The 25,470-nt window shown below is 44.3% G+C and overlaps 1 protein-coding gene across 1 annotated transcript in view; it reads right to left on the bottom strand.

The window, feature by feature from the left end:
- The window catches only part of rsrc1 (arginine/serine-rich coiled-coil 1), a 108,596-nt gene that overhangs the window by 78,688 nt on the left and 4,438 nt on the right, over positions 1-25,470 (bottom strand). Inside the window, exon 4 of the mRNA XM_076734448.1 lies at positions 8,339-8,560. Within this exon, the coding sequence (XP_076590563.1) occupies positions 8,339-8,560 (222 nt within the window). The remainder of the gene's footprint in view (positions 1-8,338; positions 8,561-25,470) is intronic.

The raw sequence follows: 25,470 nt of genomic DNA, 5'->3' as shown, positions 1-25,470 counted from the left end.
CACAAAGCTCAATATGAGCCGCGTAAGACCTCCAACTCTGTCAGTGACACAGATAAGTCCTTCCATCACCTCAGTCGTCGCAATCAAGCACACGCGCTTGTGTGATTGGTTACCGCGCTCCCAACTCTTTTGTTTCAGCTCATTTTCTGAAAGAAAATACTCCGAAAATGGCCGGCGATTTGAAACCTCCACTGAGAAAGCTTATTATATATGCTCCTCTCAGGCAATATTTATTTCCACGACTGAGTCATGGTACTTAACTGTATGTCTGGAGCGCTGTTTACCCAGTCTGAAGGAGGTATTCTTGTAATGATCAATGCCATTAGGCAAGACCTGCAGAGCCATATTTCTGTCTCAGTGCAGCAGAGGTTAAAATGCATGACGAAAGGTGCTCTCTGCTGACTGAAAACTCTCCTCTGCTCTGCTCCCTGTCTTGTCTGTCTTTCTCTCCTCTCCTCGATGTTACTTTGTCTGCTCTCTCCAACTAAAAAGAACACCTCTCTCTATAATGTATTCTCACTCTCAGCCTTTCTCATAAAGACTTCAGTCAACACCTTTCCTTGCCCCTGGTGCAGATGAATAAGCACTGGAGTCTGGAGAAAATTAAACATTAACGGTGTGTCTCTTTTACACATCATTCTCCATAACAATCTTCTCTTTCAGCTCCCCTCCCTGCCTTCACCACCACTCTGCTTCCTGCGAACCAAAACTACCCAGCTTTTCCAGAAAGAGAGAGAGAGAGAGAGAGAGAAAATACTGAGGGCAGAGAAACATATTTTGTCGACAAGCACATTTACATAACCCTCCTAAATCGGAGCTGGCCTGTCATGTTTGCTGCTCATAACCTGCTGCTTATAATCCTGCCTGCATCCTCTTCTGATCCATAAAGCGGAGTAGCCAGCCACTTCAACAGCAGCCAGGACTGCCATCACTGGCTCCTGCTAAGACAGGGCCGTAAGGAAAGGAGAGGGAGAAGAACGGGGAAAGGAAAGGAGGAGAGGAGAGGAGAGGAGAGAATAAAAGAGAGGAACAGGGTAATTGGATTGGGGGGGATCTTCTATTTGGCCGGGTCTGGTCTCTGTCATCATGCTCCAGGCCTGGCTTCTCTCAGTGGCTACAGCAGGTCTCAAACACATCAACACACACAGTCGTACACACTCGAAATGTGTTACAGCACTGAATCGCTACCCGTTCAGGAGGAGGACTGTCCTGCGCATCTCTAAAGCCTGCAGGGCATCTAGTGTGAGTTTTTTTAAATATATATATGTGTGTGTGAGTGTTTGCATACTCCTCTAACAACTCACTAAATGGTTAAACAGATTACAGAGCGCACTAAGTGGATTGTCACAGCTCTCTATCGCTCGCTCAGGGTGTCTCTCCTGCGATTAAAAGTGGCCAGATTTCTCTCTCTCTCTCTCTCTCTCTCGACACACACAAATGTGCACAAAGAACAGAGAGAGGTCATTCTCAGGCATAGACAGCATTTCCTGCAGTATGACGACAAAAAAGTCTTTTCAGCTGCTCTGAAGATTTTCAGATACAGTCTGACCAAATGCTCAAATATGTCAGCGTGAATTAATTCCAAGAATATCAAACTGAATACATGCAAAACTGTACATCTAAATCAAACATTAAACCGAATAGTAACAATCATTCTCATTGTTTCTTCTAGTGTGTTAACGTACAAAACCCAACTTAAATTTCTCTGCATGCACCTTTTTATAATATCTTGATCGCAGCATTTTATTGCCATTTAATCTCTAGGAATAGCAAGAAACCTTGGACTTCAGTAGGAAACATTAACTTAACTAACGGGTAATTATCATGTATCAGACTGGGCCCATGGCACATCACTTGCCTGGACTTCCTGTACTCGAGCACATGCCGTGACCCTGTCTGTCCCCTGTGTAGACCGGGCAGTACCAACAACCAGTTGTTTGACTAAAAACTGAAATCAAGATTCATGGAGCTTTAATGCAAAATGTATGGCTTCATGCTTGAAGTTGCATGGGCATTCTTAAAAATTCCAGCAATCCCATAATAATTCCACTGCAACTTCACGATAAACCCATCGTCAATACATCGTTCTCTCTTTCCTGCCTCGTACCCACGTCTGGAGCAGTGTCGTGGAGCCAGGTAACAGGTCTTAGCGGGGCATGCGTCTGTCTTGTGTGTGCGTGTAAATAAATGTCGGTCTAGTTAAGATCGAGTTTATACAACCGGGCTGTTTTCTGTCCAATCCATGCTCATTATCTGTGTGGAAAAAGCAGCTAATGACTACATACAGCCATGGGCCAAGAAACACTGCAGCTGCACCGCTCTGTGTGTGCATGTGTTTGTCTATTGGGACCCGTGTGTGTGTGCGCGCACATGTGTGTGTGTGTGTACTGTCCACCTTTTGCATGTAGGCATCACTCCTATTTCACCCACCCTCATCCAACCACCCAGCCCCCACCCAAGCTGCACACACACTTAAAGGCACACATGCACACCTACTCCTCTTCAGCTTCACCCATGTCTCGTCTTGCTCCTGGCCACTAGGCTACCCCCCCGACGCACACACAAATAATACACACACTTACAGCTCATTGATTTAAGTCAATGTGAGTGTATCCTAACCTTCCGAGGACGGCGTTTGAAGTCTCTCTTACCTCCCCAGACCCGCTCCCAGAGCCAGACACAGCCTAGAGTCCTGCAAGAGTGCAGACAAACACACATACACACATGCAGCAGCAGCCAGTGGTCCCATCCACACCACCCATACAAACCGTCCCAACAGGCTGAGAGGACGCCGCAGGCAGGGGCTACATACGCGCAAACACACACACAAACACACTTACTTTCTCTGTGTATTACCAACACTAATGAGCTGATAGATGTTCAACAGAGGCAAAGAAGCAGACAATCATTTCCTCAGAGTGAGACAAGGAGGGAGAGAAAATCAACAGCGGTGAGCATGAATGTGTGTGTGTGCTTGTGTCTGGGGTCTTGTTTTATTTTCTCTCTGCCTCACAGCCTCTAGGCTTCCAGAGGTTAAGGCTGAGCGATGGAGCAGAGCTAGCCAAACTGAGGCCTGCGGGTCCTGACGAGACCCCTGTGGTGAGGCTGGGTTCTGTTTAGCTTGTCCGGGGAAAACACAGTAATGAGAGGAATTACTAAACAATCACATTCACAGAAAGAGATGGGACTGGGCGGGTTGGTGGGGACGGCTCTGGGGACAAAAATGTAAGGAAAACATGCTTTATACTAAAGATTTCAGAAAGAGAAACTCCACCCTCAGAAAATAAGCTATTTTACAAGTGTGAACAATGGCTGCTGTTGAAGTGCTGCCCCTCGCTAGCAGAGAGAAATGATTCTTTCATAGACAAAGACATGAAAAAGGCTTTAATGAAAGGTAGGCAGTCGTTTCATTTCTTTAACCCTAATCTCATTATACCAGCTCTGGTTTTACATGCACGGGGAAAGCATGGCTCTCTCCTGCCATGAGAGGTCTCCACACTGCCCTCTGTGCCTCTGCTGCCCAGCCTCTGCCCATTTCTTACTCAGATGACACGAAATTGAGTCAGATGGACCAACGCTCCTCCCGTGACCCAGCACAGACAAGGAGTTCAGCCTAATTGGACAGACCTATCTGACTGAGGATGTGGAGAGAGGCAGCCAGCCCACAGTCATCCGCTACAGCGGTGATCGGTTACAGAGGAAAGCAAGGAAGTCGACACTGCCCGAAGTAAACGGGTGAAGACTTCTCCTGAAAGCAGACAAATTCTTTGACAAGGGAGTCAAGTTTGAGGAGGGTGGCGGACATGGAAAGGGAAGGGTAAAGAGTGAAAGTACAGCATTTCTTTATATATGTGTTCATTTACATTATGAGCGAACCCCCCCAAAAAAAGCCTGACTGTACTCCATCCATACTCTAACCAAACTCCTTTAAGCCTGATCAAAGCCTGAACCTCTACAGCATTTAATGATGCCAACACCTTATAAAACACTGACATGTAATTATTTTTAAAAACCTGTCACTTTCTGTGCAGGAAGAGCCATCTGTTAACTGTAGTTTCTACATTTCGGCTCATTAATTACAGGTGGGAATTGGGTCAGAACATCAGGTGATGAATGCTGTTACATTCAAATTCTGCTTCTGTCAATTATCTGCCTGGGGGCAGATGTGCAGTTGTTAACACTGTTTCTCCTGCTCCGATTTAGGAAAAAAAAACCTGACAAATAACGTTAATGAAATGAAACCAGGCCTGACTCAAGCCACAATGAGTTGAAAGTAAGTATCGGGTCCAGTCGCCTGCAGGTTGAGATTCAAAGCCAGGTTTTGTTTGTGTGTGTTCATTAATGCTATAATGGCTGTTTTCGAGGACAACCAGGAAGCGATAAGCCAGGTCTTTGCTCATCTGTGCAATTTGTTAATGGTGTATTTAAGCAAATCCCAACAGGTACACGGAAAGATTGTCGGGTAGCTAAGAAAAAAATGGAAATTCAAATTTCTTGAAAAAAGAAAAAAAAAAAAGCCTCAGTTTACCGCAGACGTCAGATATAACACAGTAACAGGATATTCTGCAATTAAGAGATCCTGAAAGCTAGCTAGCAAACCAGCAGAGATATAAATAGATCCCTAAAACAAATGGATAAATGGAGTCCAGCTTTCAACAACATCAAGTTTCATATCAACTGAAATGAACAGATTTGAAACATGTACAGGTAGTGTTGATGAGGGGGTCCTTGAGCACATCTGATGGGGCAAAAAAAAAAAAAGTTTGAGATCCACTGGGACATTTAACTCAATGCTGAATTTGCAACAATACACAAGTGAGGCTTCTTGTTGAGACAACTATCAGTGAAAAGGAAGACACAAACAGGTTTAGGAGTTAAAGGAAGCTCTTTTGTTGTCTCCGTAAATACAAAACCAGAGGATTACACAGAGCAAAGCTGACCTACTGACCCTGTACACTAGTGTGGGTAAACACACACACACACGCAGAGAGAGAGAGAGAGAGAGAGAGAGAGAGAGAGAGAGAGAGAGAGAGAGAGAGAGAGAGAGAGAGAGAGAGAGCCCCTACAATCCGCCACTTACCCTTTGCCACTGGTGAAAGGCAACAAGATCTCTTAACAACAGCTCGTCTTTTTCAATAAATTTTGCATGAAAACATGCCGCTGGAGCACCAAGTTGCCTGCTGTCATACTAGAGGAGTGTTAAATGTTTAATGACGACAACACCACACACACGCGCGCGCACACACACAGAGTCAGTGTCAGGGTGCCGCTCTGAGGGGCCCCTCTTTCATCCTGACAGACACTATAAAGCTCCCGAGCCTCTTCTCCACCCGCCCCGCCATCAACATCACACTGCTTCACTCCTCTCCCACCAGCCAGCAAGGAAACCTGGATGTAAATGAGGCTGGAGTGTTACAGCGTGTTTGTGTGTAAGTGGTGAGGATCAGGGGCTTGCATAAAGATCCTACCCCCCATCACCATTAAGAGCAGATGAAGAAGAATGGAAGAGACAGAGGGAAAAGAAGTGGCTTGTCATAGACAGGATATACTGCAGAAAGCCTTGTTTTACATATTCCTGAAACATCTCACTGCCTCTGCCTTTCTTCTGCTAAAGGACGACGCTGTAAGGCGCCTCAACTCCTGTGGGAGCATCTGGGGAATATTAGGAACATCCATATCAGGCAACTTTTGGACGTTGATAACATCATATCAAGGTCCACAGGTAGACAAACTTAAGTTGAATTTAAAAAAATTCAGCTTAATTTTAAATTAAAATTTAATTTAAGTGTTGTAATAGAAACAAAAAAGTCAAAATAAAGTCAAAATTATCTTGTTAACCAATTTATCATATTGCAAAATATACATCAATTTAAAAGTAAATGCCACAAATTGCAATGTGGTGTATTTTATTAATGCAATAATTACATTACTTTGACTTCCTGGATCAGAATGTGTCTTTTGTGATTGCCTAATGTTCCAGTGAATGTTAAATTCATGTAAAAATGCCAAAAACAACCAAGGTAAGTATACATTTTTGAACAGTCCACCCCCTCCACCCACTGCCTTTTTTCTTCTAACTGCTAAAGTGTGAATAAAAGAAGCAAGAATCTTAAAACTGTCATTCAATAGTGACTTGAAAAAAACTGCATCCTATAATTTTTGAAATACACGATTGTTGTTTGTTTTTCTAATCAAAAAGAGCAAGTTACACATAACAAACAGTCAAGAAACCATCTGTAATACCCAGATTTAAGGAAACCAAACCAAGGGATTATCTATATATATACAGATATATAGATATATATACACACACATATATATATATATTAGACAGTTTGAAATATATTAACACTGCCACAGGTGGAAATGCACACACACACCAACCAAGTGACTACGTACAGCAGCACGCTCACGTGCACACAGACAAGCTAAAGCAGGGTCAGAGATAAAGGAAGAGATCCCTATCGATGCTGAAGGATATTGAAGCCTTAATAAGAAAATAGATATAGTCTGCTGGCCTTAAATTTCACTGTTAGCTTTATTTGTTTTCCTGATATTGATCTGAGAAAGGCAATACGTAATAGCTTCGAATAAACGGAGCACTTGTCCCTTAAAAAGCAAAGCAGTTCTGTTCACGAGGAGAAATTCTGAGGCCCACGGTCGTCTTTGATGACCAACAAAGCCTCCAGAAGAAAGAAAAAAACAGCTCCAAATACACGGAAACTGCATTAAATAAGACCTTTTATTACAATCAATCAATCTATTCTATCTTTTCTACTACACTAAACTTATCATTATTTGAAAGGCCGTTCACAAGTTGTGTAATTCCGAACAAACAACAAATCGTATCTTAAATAATATGTAAATGCTCAACCCTCATTTCTAATCATGCGCTTGTTTTCCTCAGTTTTTTCTATGTATAGCACTTACTGAATACATAAATTGAGTTGTGTTTAAAAAAAATCTCAGTTAAGGTTCACCGTCAAAGATGCATTTTCTCAATAATTAGCATCTCCTTCACTTAATGAGATACAGACGCACAACTACACACACACACACACACACAATTTCCATAAAAAGTGACAGTGTGACAGTTTGACGGCCGCGCACAGGCAAAGTTAAAAAATGTTCTTAGATATGCTGCAGTTTTGTCTTACGGCAATTGCCACAGTGATAAATTTCATCATCTGATTGCACTGTTGCATCAAGAATACATCTGAGGAATGGAGATCATTTTCAGTCAGATCAAACAGCCATTAAAATCATAAATTGCCACTTGGCTATTACTGTATATTTCTGGAAGTAAATCCAATGAAAGGCCTTGAAAAAAATGCTCAAAATGTTTTCTCTCTGACCTTCTGCTGATTTTATGCACAAAGTATTCAAAACAGCAGCTTAATGCTCGATACCTGGGTTAACATTTGGATGTATATATCCTAAAAATCACAACTTGACTATCACACAATATGCACTTAATCAATGCACTTAAATGCAAAGTTATCTGGACTGTACCATGAGTTTAGACACAGTTCACCTGGGGGGGCTGAAGACATGCAGCACAGCAGCTGGCCTGCACCTCTCATGGGATCCATAGTCTGATACAAACATCTGTGTCATTCAATATAACAGACAACAACTGGCTACCAGTCATATCACAGTTGTCTCCAATCACATTAGAGCACGCCGCGCTGGGGAGGGATTGAGGGTGCTATTCTGGTAGAGGCAAAGAGAGGCCCCTAAAGCAGTTAGACCTGCAGTGGACTGCACCACTGTTTAAAGGTCCACTTCTCTAAACTTGTTTCTGTGCACATTACAGCCTTTAGAAGACATAAGCTCGCAAGTGTCATTTGCCAACACCTTAATAAGGAGCTCTCATTTATTGTTTTTTTCTTGGTATAAGCGCATCAGAGATGCATATGATCTCGTTATGCTTCGAGACTTATTGCAGGAGGGCCCAGAAGATGACAAGGGGAGTTAAAGACATCAGACATCATCTGGTGACCAGAAGGTTTTCTAAAAACTGGACCTGTGCAGCACTCCACCTACCACCTTTTCTTACTTCTCCATGACATCTTCTCTTCCAAGAGGGAAATTACAGGACATTACGAGGCCGCTGCAGCCTGGTGCTTGATTGCATGGGGAAACAGAGGAAGAGCGGGAATGATGGACTGATGGATGGAGGAGCTGACGATGAGCTCGATATTTAAGTCTGTATTACACTGACCAAAATATTGGAGCCTGCAGTATAGAGTGAGCTGGGCCAGCCCGACACTTGTTTGGTGTGTTTGTGTTTATATGTGCATGTATGCTTGCATGTACAAAGCCATTCATCACTTACCCCTTTTTGTCTGCCTTGTCTTTACTCCTGTCCTTCTCTCTCCCTCTGTCCCTCTCCTTCTCTTTCTCCCTCTCCCGGTCGCGGCCCTTGCGCCGGCTCCGGTCCCGCTCTTTGCTGCGGCTCCTATGGCGACTGTGGCTGCGGCTCCTTCGCCGGCTGCGGCTCCTCCGCCGGCTGCGGCTGCCGCTCCCGCTGCGAGACCGCCGGTGGCGAGAACGGGACCTGCGAGAGATGAAAGGTGGCGTGACATAGTTTGCAGCTGATGATACAACAAACTAAATGTGTCTTTTTTTTCCTCAACGAATAACAAGTGAGATGCTGGAAGTCTTTCCACAAATGAGATTTAAAACGTTACTGCAGTGTTAAATATCACCTTGGCATGTTCTAAGTCACAATTAAGATATATCCACTTTCTGCTTGTCTCCTTCTATTTTAGTTAATCATTGCCTGCATTTCCCAGAACGCCGTTTGATCACTCCCAGCAAATGTGGCTGAGAATGTTTCACTTAGCTGTCAGTTGTGCATGTGTGTGGCAACAGTGATAGGAAGCAGAAATAGGAATAGTTGGAGCAATGGAGGGTGTTCCCACATCTTGTGGATGCATTGCAGTACAGGTGATTCAGTTCGCTGCTTGTTGAGAAAGTCTATCGCTCCTCGACGATGACTTTCTCGGCTGAAACGACAAACATTTATTCCTTTCGTTCTTGAAAGAGAAGTGTTTTGCTTTCAGCATGTTTTGATGTTGGTACATGCAGATGATATAATGTTACATAAAGGTTTTCAAAGCCTGAGTCAACAGGCACAGCTGGATTCTTCTCTAAATGACACCCAAACCAATGCAAGACTGACTTGGTGCAGATGGTGACTTTACAATAACACACAGAAACAATGAAACGCTTGTATCTGTAAACACACCTGGAAATGAAACAGGCGAGAATAAAATTTTCCTAGAGTGGATAAATTCATCCTTCATTGGATGGACCTAATAATACACTTGTATACAATCTTTCTCTCTCTCTCACACACACACACACACACACACACACACACACACACACACACACACACACACACACACAAGCACACATAGACACTGTAGAAATGGAGCCAATTAGACGTGGGCTCAGAGGAAGGCCTGTCCTCAGTATTGATCCTGACACTGGCCCTCTGGTCTCAAAAAGATTTACAGCGGGAGATTTACTCTGTTAGTTATGACACGTAAACATACATACACACACACACACACACCTTTTAAACACCAGCAAAAAGACAATTGAAAGTATAACTTATGGCTCAATATGGCGCCATACGCACACAAATGACCGAAACATAAATACGTATTTATGTGTCACTGCACTGCCTCCATGAATGCAGATAAAACTCAACATGTTCTCCTCAAGTGTGTGTGTGCGTGTGTGAGAGCCTGCATCCAGCTTCAGCGTACATGCACATGTGTGTGTGCGTGGGAAGGACCGTGATTTGAAACCCCAGTAGAAATCGGCAGCTGAGATGCCGTTATTTTCCATCATCTATCATTTTATTGATTTGTCTATAAAAACAGTCAAACCTGCTGTCCACGAGCTTTATTGCTTTCCCCCCTTTATTAGTTTGCAGTTTGGGACATCCAGAGCTGTCTCTCTGCCGACAGAAAACTAATCATTTTCTTCAGACGCCTGTCACCATCCTAACAGACAACACTCTGACAACTGTTGCGATCAATTAGTCTTGGGCAACCCTGATCACTGGAGAGGAGCTGCGCCGGTGCGAGGTCTCCAAAAAAGAGAATCTCTGTTTGGAAAAAATTTAAAAAACTATTTAAAGTTTCGTAGAAGTGAATCTGCTGTCAGACACTGACCAGTGTCATTAAACCATCACCATGAATTCAGCGCGGGACGCATAAAGTTTATGAATAAGTTTCATCTCATGTTGATCTTATGTATTTTTCAAAGTGACAACAAGTTCAGATTATTTTCATTACTGACTAATGTGCTGATTTTACACAATTACTCATCCAACAAAAACACTGAAAATGGTGAGAAAATGTCCAAGGTGGCATTTTTAAATGACTTTTTTTCTGTCCGGAGCCCAGACGTTCAACCTACTCCAGAGTCATAACTACGGCTTAAATCCCTTTATTCCTAAAACGTCAGGAAATAGAGAAAAGTCCCTGCTATAACTCCCCAAAGCCCAAGATTTTGTATTCAAATTGCTTGTTTTGTTACAAAAATCCAAAAATTCTGAGTTTATAATCAGATATGACAAAGAAAAACAGCAACTCATCACATCTGAGGAGCTTCAACCAGCAGACGTTTAGACATATTTGCATGAAAAATGACGGAAACGATTATTTATTAAAATATCTGCTGATTATTTCTCTGTCAGTCAACTGATCGATTAATCGAGTACCAGCTGCAGCTTTAGTCAAGGCCTGTATTTGTTTGCCATTTTTGTTTTAATAAATTACTTCAGTGATTAACTGATCATTTAAAATAGTTGCAGATTATTGCTCTAACGGCTAATTCATCAATCACCTGATCAGTTCAGCTCTACTCACAGTTACACTACAGTTATGTGAGCAGCAGTCCTCTTTTTTCAGCATTAACAACTAAAATCAATCTCATTGCATTCTGCAGGACAGATATTAAAGCGGACACCCTGCAGTGATTATCAAAAATAATTATTACGAAACATCGGATTCAGAGACAGAGGTGAAAGCAGTCATCGGTCACAGGACGTCTGATTTACCATGTTTGATGCAGCGTTTACTGGAGCGACGATGAGGCTAGTCAGACAATCACAGCTGATGGAAAAAAGGAAAAGAAAAACATTGGCATTTTTGGGGTTTGGAGTCTCCAGGCGAGATAATCCATCAATGGCCCAAACAGACCTTGGAATGAGTGAATCTATGTGTTGACAATGCCTGCGTATGTTTGTAATCAACAGTACATGAGAGGGAATACAACAGAGTTGCAGTGTTCCAAGTCTAAGTCTTATATTTTCAGCCAAGCAAATTGTGGCCAGAAGCAGCAGATGCAATAAACACAATCTCTCCCTCTGTTTCTCTGTCTGCCTCTCCCTTTCTCCCTCTGATGGCAAAGAAAACAGCCCACTTCTGGGGTGTGCAGCAAATTAAATTTACTGTAGTTAATAGAGTGAGCCTATGCTGCTAAATGTCAATTTCCTGACCAAGTCCTTCCCCTTGGAGAATGATTAGCTAATTTGAGGCTGGGGATAAATGGACTAATGCAGGACACACACAGATAAACAGCCACAGTTGGACCCCATGCCAAGCCCTTCCCCTGCTTTACATTTTATTGGCCTTATTATCTCCAGGGAAAATGGGTCCCCCTATGGCCTAAACATATTTTCATTTCTAATAAAAGGCCCTTGCTGGTTGCCCCCACGTACAACCCCCCCACACACACACACATTCGCTGCCCCCTCACAGCCTCCTTTCCTCCATTCCTCCCTCGTTTCGCCGTCCAATCCATTAAATCGGAGCTCTGCAATTGGCTGGGACCGTTTTCCTGGTGAATTATCAATAGAGTAATTATGCTGCATGTTGGGAGCTCGGCTGAAGCTTATCGCCGCTGACCCCCCGGTGCGCGCCAGGATATGATCCCTCACCACAGCCCATTGGGGTAATTATGTGGTCGGGTGTGAAGCTGGATGGTGTGTTACCCTTATCAGTCTGTATTCTATTTCTGTTTTCATTGAAAATTGGACATTAATGGCAGCTACGCGATACCACTAGTGTCAGATACAGGTGAACGTCTCCAATGGAATCTGACCCCGGTTAAATCATTATTCACACTACGCAGTGCAGGGACGGGGAACACACGAACACACACACACACACAAAAAGACCAATCATGCACACTGTTCCTTTAACCTTATCTTCCCCCTATTCGAGCAGCAGTGACGGACATTCATATTGTTTCTTCGTTTCCACCACCATGTTTGTATTTGGCAGAAAACGCCAACATAACTGCTGGGTGATGTTCCCGGTGATGCCCCAGAGCAGCGCCGCTGTCCATTAGGCCACACTGCGGCGCAGCAGTGATTAATGGCGATGTAACTTTAACCCTATCGCATTTCGGTGGACGCTGGCAACAGTGACCTCTGTCTGACCAGGGTCTTTCTTACCAACGACACACTAAAAGCTAGAGGAGAGTTATCAAGGGACAGCTGTCTTTTTATGTTTAAAAATGACCATCTCAGTTTCCTGAAAAGACGCTGTATTGATGATTAGGAGTAAAAATCATTGATCATAATGATGTGAGTACAATTTTGCATCTTAATATCATCAGAAGCCGCTAAAGGCCAGCGTCCGTGCCGCTGCACTGCGCTGCACATTGTGTATTTGTCTTTCTCATTATGTTTCTGCAAAGCTGAAACCTGACTCTGAAGTGATCTGTGCATATTCCCTTTTAAGCTAAACGACCGCTGCTGTGCTGTCCAGTAAAATCTGAACACTTTGACATTTTCACAAAGATGAAACAAAACCATTTTGTTAACAACCACAAATTTGTGAGTCTAAGCCATAGGTGAACTGTCCCGATCGTGACTCAGCCTTTGTAAAATGATGAGGTAGTCAGCTTTCACAAGCACCCATCAAGCTTAAAATTTGGACAGAAAATCATAGCATCATGTTTTTCAGAGAGAGAAATCGAAAGTTAAAACAAAAAAAAAAAAAGCCTGTGTGACAGAGGCTAGCCCAGAGGTGGTGGACTGATCCAATCACTATTCTTTCTAAGTAAAATCACAATAATTACAACCTCAATATGCCTTTAAAAACAATATTAACGGTGTGGACTGGACAAAGATGGTGCCATATACAGTTAGTTAAAAAGATTTAGGTGCAATATGGCAACAACTGGCCCTGACAAAATACAAACCCCAGCAGTTTTTTTTGTTTTTGTTGTACATAAATCATTTTTATGACTACTGCATTGGCATTTTAAAACCCTAAAATGATTTAAGTATTTATTTTTTGTATTTACAGTGTACATATTTACTAGACACCCTCATCCAACCCACCCTGCTGCTGGTGCGGACCTATCTGATGGTAAAACCTTAGATTTGAGCACTCTCCAGCCACACGCGCACACGCACGCACGCACGCACGCACGCACACACACAAAGACTACAAAAAAGCTTGCCAGTCGACTTTTCCAAGCAATAGACAGATTGAAAAAGAAACGGGCCTATTGAAAGTGAGAAGATCCATATTTGAAGAACTTCATTAATGCGCTGTTCCCCGCCGAGTTCTTTCCAGTGACAGAGCACACAGCAGCAGCTTCATGTTCAAGTTAAAAGTCACTTTTCTTTTTTCTGCCATTTCAATGTGTCTAAAAGCACCTTGAGTGAGCAATGTGCATTTCCTGCTGCCAAAAGACGTGGAAAACAGCTGTTCCTGCCTGACGCTGCCTGCTGAATGGAATGCAAATATGTTAACCATCCAGAATTTATTGCTTTTGAGTGCTCTTCAAACGCAACGGCAGACACAAGTTTAATTTATGATATTCCTCTAATTATGAGAGCTGTTGAAATCATTTCCCAAGCTGCTTCCTCCTTCCAGGCAGCCACATTATCTGTTCCCTCGGTTCACAGTACATACACACACGCGCAAACACACACACACACACACACAGACTCAGTCATCCACCATGCACACCCACACAGAAACATAAATATACATACACACACACACACGGAGACTAAATAACACACACGGATTCGCTGCGAAATAGCTGATTGTGAGCACAATTAACACAGCAAAGACAGAGCATGAAAGATTCGCAGAAATGTTTTTTCTTCGTCCCCCTCTGCTTCATAAAAGCAATGTTTAGATTTGTCATAATCTTCAGTTTGCTTTTAATTTAGCAGTCGTCAACACAAACGTCTGCAATGCCCTGCTACGCTGTGAAGCAGAAATGAGACCCCATGCAGGCCACCCACTCGCTACCACCACCACCACCACCACCACCACCACCCCCCCGACCAATACCCACCCAAACACACACACACACATAGTTACAGCCACAAGCCACAAGGTCAAGTCATTTAGCAGAGTTCAAAGGCCTTCAAAGACCCCTCAGATCTATATGAACCTACAACAGCCAGCCGACGATGAGGGAAAAGATGACTTTCTGCAGCAAGATGCGGTTTCCATGTGCGTGCACGTACGTGTGTGTGTGTATATATGCATGGCCGGGCGCTCTTTGCTACATGCACACGTGTTGATTACCCGGCGTCTTCATCGGCGCATATGCCAAGTGTCACTCAGCCTCCTCATCGCAATCCTAAACTTGGCCGTCTGGTGTGCGCCCGCGACCTCTGACCTCTGTGCAGCCGCAGCTCGACATGACACCCATTAGCAGCTGGAGCCGAGGGGGGCCCTGGCTCAGCCGCTCAGCCCAGACACAAGGTCAAGTGGAGGTCACACTCCGACTAGGTGCTAACTTGCCAACTCGCTCACAGCCACTCACGCAATTGAAACCCCACTTCCCCCTCCCCCTCCTTCCATCCATCACGGCCCGGAACAATTAGTTACGGCGAGTTAGGAGAGAGTTGTTTTGGTTGTCATTGCCTCCGTCTGTGAGAGGGTGGAAAGCAGCGAGGGAGGGAAAAAAGCTGAAGGACAGAAGAGGAGCAAGAGGAGGAGGAGGAGGAGAAGCAGAGGGAGTGCAGGCTCGACGAGGGGAGACAATACGTGACGGACAGCAGGAGGCAAAAGTAGTGATAAGATAAAAGAAAAAAGGTTATAAAAGTTGGGGAGTCAAGGACAATGAGGGGAAGAAAAAAAGAGGGGAAAAGAAAAGAAGAAACGATTGGGACTTATGGAGAAGACAGAGCAGACAGCCGTGCTTCACATCAAGCTGGCTCCAATTAGCAGGTGTGCTCTCAGACGCTCGCTCTCCCTCTCTCTGGTCAGGGAAGATGTATTTTTCTGCCTTTTATACGCATGTATTTATGAAGTGGTGGGAGATCTGAGGGCCCTTAGCATAACAGCCTTTTATTGTTTAAATGTGGACCGCTCAGCCCCGTGTGCTTAAGTGATTTAGGAACCTCACAACTCCGGCATAAGAAAAATCATAAACGCTGAGACAAACCATGTGGGTGGACTGTAAAAGGCACCGAGGAACGGGCCGACAAAAAGCAGACACACATTCCACTACTAAAGGGAAACTACACTTAATTAAACACCCAAGACACAACTGGAATCGTGCCCCGTAAAAAACATAGCACTATTAGTTTCCCCCTCTTCAGTGGAATAACATAAAGTTGTCTTCTGACAGAACAGAGGCTTGTCTCATAAAGAAGTTTCTAAAAATGTTTTTTTTTTTATTTTTATGAACCGCTGTCAAGATTGAACAAGGGGATAGAGAAGGAGACGGACGAACACAGAAAGAGAGCTCAAGAAATGAACAGAAAAAGAAAACACTCCACCTTTCTGAGGGGAAGAAAAAGCCTCTCCCCTCCACAACATCTGTCGCCTCTCGCAGTCGTCATGTCCGATGCACAGATTCAGAAGAAGCAGATTTTACCGTCTTTTAACAATCGCTGTTGATGCCTGCGACACTGAACCGTAAGCATATCCACCTTTTCTGGCCACCATCTTCTCAAAAATGGCAGGAAAAAACTCTGATATTGCTGGTGAAGCCAACGTCAATATAATATCTATTTTTCAATATACATTTCTGATCTATTTCATGCGTTTTTATTTTTCTATTTCCTAAAATCTAAACCCTTTTAAACTTTAGTGGGACTAGCAACAGTTATTCTTCAAGTGAAGGAGCCGAAAGATTGCTCTGATTTGTTGTATGCTGTTGAAAGCAGAATCCAAATGATTTGATGGCGTTACTGTGTTAGGGTTGGGCAGTATGACAGTATATACCGTTCAATGGTAGGAAGGTGTCCACCGGTAGAGATTTGGCTGTACCGTTTCCACCTTAAGCCGTATTTACACACTGTCAGTCACAGCGTATGCACTGCTACACAGCGAGCGAGTGGGCACGTTGATGGTAATGCATGTAAAGTAGCTGCTTCGTACACTTTTCTGCACGTCTTTCATTGATACTGCGTATACGCCCAAATACACGCAGTACTGATACTGACCCGAAAACGGTCGTCATTAAGGAGGAGTCCTCCTCTTCCTCCTGCACGCTCGATCCAGGCGCCACCCCCGGAGTATTTCCAGTAAGTGGGAATACAATTTAGTGTCTCTGCTACATGTTCAGAGCGATAGCAGCAATAAAGTAATCCGGCTGCCTCGCGAGGTCACGTGATTTGGGCCGTAGGACTGTTTACTACATTCTCACAGCCGGTGGCGTTAATGCACCTCTGCTGCACCTCTATTGTTCTCACCTGAAAGCTAGTTTTACTGCGTGTTGTCTCATGTGATGCACTTGTTTTTGTTTATAAAATCCAAACAAATAAAACCTTACAAAAAAACTTACATATAGCCTGATAGAAGGTTTTAGCCACTCACAGATGACAGAGATGTCATTCTTGACACATTTGCAGGAGCACATTTAGTTATCCCGCTTTTTCTGAGTGTCAATATCCTGCAGAGTTTACAGAAGAATCTGGCAAACTTCCACTCTAACAAAACTGTTGACTGCATTTAAAATAATTACATTTTTCCTGTTTTGATTTCAAGCCAAAATCACAACATTGGGTTGTCTGTTCAACCAGTCACAGAAGTGTTCTGCTCTTTGTTCAGCCAATCATACGACAGTTGGCCACGTATTCTTTTGGGCGATCCATCTATCTCCACTTCCTCCTCATGTCCTCAAGTCTGCCAAAACCCCGAATGGATAGACTGAACAAAAAAGGAAGACAAATTTCAAATAGAAAAACTCGTGCGCATGCTGAGAAAGTGTTTCATTACTTTCAAAAAGACTGTCAAGGTTTCAGTCAAGGCGCACATGATCCTTGTTTCATTTCTCTGCCATTCTCTCTCATTTTTCTCTTCTTTTTCCAGAAATAAATTACTAAACGTGTGAGTGAAACCACATGCTTGCGTGCGTGCGCGTGTGTTTGTGTGGTTCCTTCGCTTGTCCATAGCGAACTGACAAGTGCAGGCAGTGGTTCCATTAGCTGGCAATTTGCTCTCAAGTTGTCCAGGAGGAGGAGGGAGATGGAGCGTTTTTTTGGCAGGACAACGCACATGGCTCTGCTTAGGACGAGTTAAGTGAGGTGCTCACACACATAATCCTCGGCCATCAGTCAAAACGATCCCAAACATGCAAGGTCTCACATGTCAATAGGACACAGCCTAAACTGAGATTAATGCCTCAAGTCAGGGAAATTTAAATCTGCTGTAAAAGTACACATATTTATGAATGCTTTGATAAATGTGTGCTAAAAAGTCAACGCTAAGTATTGCCCTGAATATGACTGTGCCAACATAATGTAAGACAAACTATATAAGTCCACACATGCGCCCTCTCAGTCCCGGAGAATGATGGTGTCCATATGGTTTGAGCCAGAGCATAACTAGAGTACAAGGTAAACACGCCTGACTGAGGTTTGTCCATGCATGCTCTCTTAGCACGGGTCTCTGCGGACTGGCTCAAAAGCTGGCCACTGAATCACACACAGCACATAAACATACCTCCCTCCCTCCCTCCCTCTGTGTGTGAGTGTGTGTTGCATGTTTAAGAGTGAAAAAGAAGAACTGCGGACAGACGGTGGTGTTTAGCTGTGCATAAATTAAGAGCAGAAGCTGTTAATTAAAAGGGGGGGAAATAAGCGCAGATAAAATGAAACTTTGCTAATCGGCTACTTGGCAAGGTGACCTCGGCGTGCACCGGGCGTCATTCTAGGACCCGCAGTCCTGCTGGGTGAGTGGCACAGGGGGGCGACATGCAGGTCCGGCTATGAGCACCAGGCAACTGGTAGAGGCCCCCCTCCTCTTTACTCTCTCTCTATTTATGTATCACAGTCTCTCTATCTCTCTCTCCCCCTCCTTCTCCGCCCAGAGCGTTATTAGACCCAGGGCTCCGCTGCGGCTCCAAACAGCTCAATGACAACACACAGGGCCTGCCAATTAGAAATAATTAGACAGTCATTTCAGTGGCAAGTCTTTTTAAGTGCATATATAACGATGCAATGATGCTTATTAGCCGGCCTGAGCCGGCGAGGACCAGGGCCTCAAACGCTTTGGCGCTGGAGAAAATAATTATGCCAGTGATCACAAAGCGAGCTGCACATCTCTGTACTTCACCTCCACGCGTTTCAAAAATCCACTTCATTAGCTCCCGTAATTAATCCTCCATTAATTGCAGGAAAAGCCCAGTTTACCTCCCTTCGTTTCTAATTATCATCTTATAAATAGTTATGGTTCTAATTAATGTGTTCATTAGGCAGGATATTTCTCTCAAAGCCTCGCTGGGAGCCAAAGGTCCGGCTCGGCTCTCTCTGAAGCCTAACCAGCCAGAAGGTGAGGCCATCCTGCCTGCATTTGCTTTTATTTTACTACATTCAACCTCCTAATTGGCATTTAAAACCCAATTTGGAAGAACTTCAAGAAGCTTAAATAGGAGAGAGAGACAGAGAGAAGGCAGGAGAGAAAGAGAGAGAGATACATTTGGTGTTCATTTTCCGATGCCAGAGCTAAAAGCGTTTCTGTCTCCGTCTTTCTCTCGGTCTGGACAGACGGATGAGGCTTTTCACTGTCTAAAGTGAACACAATGAGGGCTGATTGAATGGTGTTAGTCGTCTGCATTATAGAGGTCGTATTTGCAAAACAGCACAAGTGTGTCTCGACCAAAGAAATAATGGTAGGAGTGTCATACTTAGTGGATTTCAGTCATCAAACAGCCGCATTTAGTCTTTGGTATATAGATATAAAGTAACGAGCCGGATCTCAGTTGATTACAAAGGTTTGCATTGATTCATTCAGCTTTCAAAAAGGAAAAATGACTCACTGATCAATGATTAGAGCTGTAAACTTCAGAAAAAGTGACACTTTATATTTAAGTCAACTTTTGTTAAATTACAAAATTTATATAAACTTAAAGAATATCGAGTAATAAAATGTATAATACAGTTATTTCGGGAAAACTGAATCATGCATCATCTAATATGCTTAAGCTCTATAATATTTGGAGAAAAAGCTGAATTGAATTAGCAAACAGTGCTTATTGAACTGTTTCACTACAACATAGAACTCATTATGTCACATTCATTTTTATTTGACCTTTGTTCTGTTTCCCTTTTTAACGAGTCAGTGTCAGAAAACAGGTCTTATCTTCCCACCTCCACACTCCAAAACGTAATCACGACAAAATAAAGATGTAAATATCCAGATAAGAAAAGCTCTTGTTCTATTATTGGATAGTTTTCAATTTCTCAGCATCTTGATAGTGATTAAGGGCTACAGGAAATTGCCTTTAACATCCAACATATTTAAGCCTGACTTCACCTGGATGAACAGGTAAGCTAACAAGGGGAAACACGCACAGATGACGGGCTTCACAGGCCTCCGACGCCTGCAGAAAAGCTCTTTGTATGTATTATTCAAAATGCAAGTAAAGCACGATGCTTTTCGCTAAACTACAACGCCACTGACTCCTCCTTTCCCCTCCTTCACTCAACCTCCACCTTTCCAGCCGAGGCTATAACGTAACAGGCTTCACGTGTCATTACTCCCAGTTTGTTAAACAGATGGATAAAAAGGGAGAAGGGACAACTGTTTGATGTTAAACTCGTCTTTGTTTGGGACCACTGGACTAACTCATTTGATGGGCTGTGTGAGAGGACTGGTGTGGTGCCTTTTGTGAGGTGAATTTTGTATGTGTGTGTGTGTGTGTGTGTGTGTGTGTGTGTGTGTGTGTATGTGGTACACAGTGCAGACTCTACAGCTAGGTTGCTACCCAAGGGAGTGGGCTAGTGTGTTGTGAGCCTGCAGGATGGAGGGGTGCAGTAGAGTGGGGTGTAGTGGGGGGGGGGGAGGGGGGTTGGCGGCTTGGCAGAAGTGAGGGGTGTGAGGGGTGGGGGTTTCCTCTGGCAGTAGAGGGGAACACTGCTTGCGGCGAGGCAGGGATGAAAGAGGCTGTCTGTGTCAGTCACTTATTCCTCCCTTTGGTAAATAAAGGTTTCTGACAACAAAGCCGAGCAGCGCTTGACTGGCCTTTACAGCAGATAAATAAAAAAGACAACACAGAGAATGAGAGTAAGACAGAGAGAGAGAGAGGAAAAGAGAGAAACACAACAACAAACGTGTTCAGATCTCACGACTGGAAGCATGTTGTTGATTTTTATGGGGAAGAGAAGACGCAGCCGAACTAAACCAGGTCATCTTTCAGATTAAATCAACACTTTGCAAGTCCGGTAATCGGGGAAGAAGGAAGAAAGGGCTAAATGTCATCCTGTGGAAGGGGGAGAAGAGGAGATGTTGAGAGTCTGTGGGATAACAGACAGATAGATGAAAAACAGCCAGGAGCCTGCGCTTAAATTCCTGCATAGTTCACTCTAGACTAACCTAGACCAACTGAACACTGAGTGAGATTCTGCAACTTAGAGAAGAAAAAGGATTTAGGGGTTGTTCGCATTCTTCCTCATCTTATTTCCTATCCATCAGCACCACCGTTCATGCCTTATGGTTCTCTCATAATGGCAAGCTCTCAGCAGTTTATTGAGGAAACCAGATTTCACTTGTCATGTCCTCAAAACACACTCAGGGCCGTTTCCCTTATGAAGCCAGCGACACCCAAAACCACCTGCCACATCACACACACTCTAAACTGTGAATAAATATATGTTGGACACAAATGCGCAGAAAAATTTCCATGCTGCCACCTGACGGGGGAATTGCTGATCCAGGTGCAGTGAAAAGCTGGGAGGCCCGCACTGCAAGTCACTCCTTTTCCTCACCCCAGCTCTGTCTTCTTGAACTCAATCGCCCTGCCGTCCTATTCTCCCCCTCTAAGACTCTTTCCACTCCTCCCTTCAGTTCCTCACCTCAGCCCTCCCCTTTTCCCAAGCCGCCTGGATGACCTTCGCCGCTCCGTGTCAGTGCTAGGCAGGAAAAGCTATCGAGCAGATGTACGACACCTCATCTCATACAGGGGGAAAATTGCCGTGCGAAATAAATACCAGGCCATCGCTCAACCCCTGCATGCACACACACACACACACACACACACACACATATGCCTGGAGTCTTTGTGATCTCATGAGAGCTCATGTCATGGAACTAAAACATCTAGATTACCTGGTTCTAGCTGCAGCAAGACATGGCAGGGTGGCTTAGTGGTCGACTGTCTCATAACTAGAAAACTAAAGCAATGAAACTAGCTTGCTCTGAGTGCAGCATTTTAGCTGACCCTGACCTCTGACCTTTCCAAAGGAGGGCAGCAGAATGTCACCAGGGGATCAATCAAATGTCTCATTATTATTGTTATTACTACATCCAATGTTTCATGTCGGGAGACCAGATCTGGGACCTGACCCGAAGCTCTAGCAGGTACACCTGAGAATCTCCAAAAATGAACTGATTTTTACACCACAAGAACCACAGATGTCCCACATCCAGCTTGGACTTACAGTAGCCAAACAAAGGCATGGGGTTTTAAAATGTGTGACCAGTCCTGTCCCAGCACCAGATCTGAACTCATCCCAGCCTCTGCGGCTCCAAGGCGGCTGAGATAATCCTGACTCTGATCGGCCGTCCTAGCATGGTGGGTGGTGTGTTTAGCTTGCTATCTATCTCCTCTGGGGGAAAGACGGATAATTAGAGGTCTCACTCTCCTTAGAATCATGACAGCAGCCCAGTGATGAAACCGCTCCCGTGTTAGCAGGGCTAAACCCTGACGCTAGCACTCTTGCCCTGCTAACTCAACACACTCCTGAAATATTAATGAGTAAAATGCAAGCACTCGTGTGTGCGCCCCGCAGTACGAGCTCACCTGTGTGAGCGCATGCACACATGTGAACATCCACCAATGGCCGAAATGCTCAGCTCCTCTTTGATGGGTCAAGTGGTGTATTTGTCGCACCTGCCATTCCTCCGCGTCTTCCCACAGCGCCTCTGCGGCTGACTGTTAAGTGAATGAACTGCTGACAGAATGACTGACTGAGCCACACACGTTTAACCCCTGCTGTGGCCGCCCATAAAAGCCCAGCACTACACCGCTCCGCCGAGCTCACCTAAAGACGCGCCTGTGATCCGACTGTGATGAGAGGCTGCGTCGTCTTTGTTGGACTGGGTACACATCAGATCACTGTACGCTGCTGCTGCCATGCTCCACTCTGCTCTGTACTCCCCAGCGGACAAGGCAGTGACACCCCCTCCCCACGAGCGCACATTAACGAAAAAATCTGCACATAGATGCATACCCTCAATCAACCTCACACATGCTCGCTTGCTGGTGCGCACACATGCACACACACGCGTGCGCGCACACACACACACACACACACACACACACCCATAGCAGCCTGATATGCCTGCTCACATCAAAGAGAATAAACATTAATGGCAAATAGGTAATCTGCTCCTCTTGTCTGTTTTACATTTCAGGGCAAGACTGACTGCCTCTGGGGGACCTGGTCCTTCTCTGATTGAGGGCAGGGGGAAAGGGGGGAAGAGAGGGAGTAAGCAACGATAGATGGTAAACACAAGATAGAGCATTATCCTTATTTCATGTATCTCTTTATTTTTTATTTATACATGACAGATTGAAAAGAAGGTAATAATATTCCCTCCCTTCAACCCACGACGGCCCCACTATGGTCCTAATCTTCTCCCCAGCAATATTCTGATGCAGACGTTATTATTCTCATTTCTTCTGAATAATATCCCTCTCTCAAGCCTATCTGTTCGCTCCACGCTTTTGTCTTTCCTCTTCATTTTCCTCCACTAGGATCTTCTCCGCTCCCTCCCTCTCCTGCACTTACTCGACCTATTCTCCGCACACTTTTCCATTCTCTTCTAACTTCTCGTCCCTTCTCTCTCTTCCTCCTCTCCAGTCGGCGCACTCGGTCTCACTCTGGCTTCTCTCTTTCATATTCTGAGGGTGGTGCCGGGTTGGCGTGGCAGAGGTGGGGGTGGCGGGCAGCACCTCATATCCTATCTGCGTATCAATCATGAGGTCCTGTCCACTCAATCCTCCTCTGATCCATCAGCCAGCCTCTCAGCCAGCTCAGGCAGCCTCATCCAGACACACACATACACGCACACACACACACACACACCACTGACTAATGGCAGTCAGGGCACCTGTGCACAGCACACACCAACCTGCTTTCATCCCACGACCACAGTAGATGCCGAATGTGCAGTATCCCACAACAGAGACAGCCACTCCCAGCAACAATCAAAACACTGAATGCACAATATTCACATTATTTGTCTTAATTAGTTCCATTAAGGGCATCAATTAAGAATTATTTTAGAGTTAATTTATCTCCAGATTCTATTCTTGAGTAATTGATTAATCATTTGGTCTATAAAATGTCAGAAATAATGAAAAAATGCCTATTCCAGTCTAAAACCCAAAGAGAACGTTAACTCTCAAACAAGACCAAGAAAAGCAGCAAATCTTCACATTTGAGAAACTGGAACTAGATTGTTTTGCCCAATTTGTGCTTGAAAATGACTGAAATGATTAGTCAATGAATACTCTTCTGTTAATCGACAAATCAATTCATCCACCAATCATTTAAGCTCGTGTCCCATTCATGAGACGACACATGAAATATTTCCTCTGGATTACTGGAATGCTGTAACGGGAGCAGACACGCGGCCGTCAACAGAAAAGTTTTGCAGACACAAGCTGCAGCTGCCGTCACACAAATGCATACATTTATAATCAATGCCATCATTTTGCACATCCCCACCTCCAACACCGCCTTCCCCTCGTAGCACCCCACCACGCACTCCCACCGACACCAGCCCAACCCACCTGCTCCTCGCTCACCGCTAAGCCGATTACACAACGCAACCCTCCTAATCACAGTACAGCGTTTGTAAACACCAATGTCATCGACTGTAGTTCTAAATCTCCCAAATCCCCTCCACCCTTCATCTCACACCACACCAGTAATGCCATTTTCGACTGATGTTTTAATCACCAGTGCGGCTGTGAGTGACTGCCACTATACCGCAGAGAGTCGGGGGAGAATGTGTGAAAACGTTTTGGCCAAAATTCTCTCCATAAACGGTTTCAGTTCACAGTGCAACAGGGAAATGTGCTGCTCGTTCAGAAGCCACAAAATGCTCTGTGACCATTAGGTTGGAGAGCTGAGGTGTGGTGTCCTTTTATGGCTCCATCAACCACTGTTATGTCAAAACGTCTCTGTTGCACCATCGGTTCATCCTGACAACTCTGTAATGGAGATATTAAAACACTTTTTCCTTTGTGATTAAAATGATCTCTGCTCTCCCCCGCAGCCATACACAAGTAAACAAAGGGCCTTGCTCGCGCATATATTATGACAACCTTTTCTTCAATTGTGCATCTGTGCATGTTTTTATGTGTGTGTGAAAGTGCGTGTGTGTGCGTGTGTGAGGGATTTAAAAACTGCACAGTTTACTGGTTCATTAGCACCAGATTAGCTATGCTAATGACATGGACCACCACACACAGAGACTTTGCCATTATGTTTCTGAAAGGGATACACGGCTGACTATGGCCGTGTATGTGTGTGTGTGTGTGTGTGTGTGTGTGTGTGTGTGTGTGTGTGAGAGAGAGAGAGAGAGAGAAGTGTGATGCAGGTGTGTACACATTAATCTCGCATGAATAAGTTAGTCCCTTGCAAAATAAAAAAAGCTACACAAATAATAATCATAATTCAACAAAGTATGTACGGGTAATGATGTTTTAATTGTATTAATGAGTGAAAGAGAGCTGCTGCCAGAAGAGATTTGGGAAGGATTGGACTGGTGTTGCATATGACGTGTCTCTGTTTCATTAACACTCGCCCAGCAAGACAGACAGTCGGGGCGAACTGAGACACGAGTACAAGCAACATACTAATCCAGACGTAAGAAGCAAGATTCCACGTGTCTCTATCTGATGACATGAGACATAAATACGAAATGATGTGTTTGTTGACACTGAAGTAAACTTCCAAAAGTCTTATTGTGTTTTTAATAAGAAAAGTCTGCAACGGCATTC

This window comes from Chaetodon auriga, chromosome 7 (genome assembly GCF_051107435.1).
Source record: "Chaetodon auriga isolate fChaAug3 chromosome 7, fChaAug3.hap1, whole genome shotgun sequence".
Lineage (NCBI taxonomy): Eukaryota > Metazoa > Chordata > Actinopteri > Chaetodontiformes > Chaetodontidae > Chaetodon > Chaetodon auriga.
The sequence above is the reverse complement of the archived record's forward strand: the minus strand, read 5'-3'. Positions and strand labels throughout refer to the sequence as shown.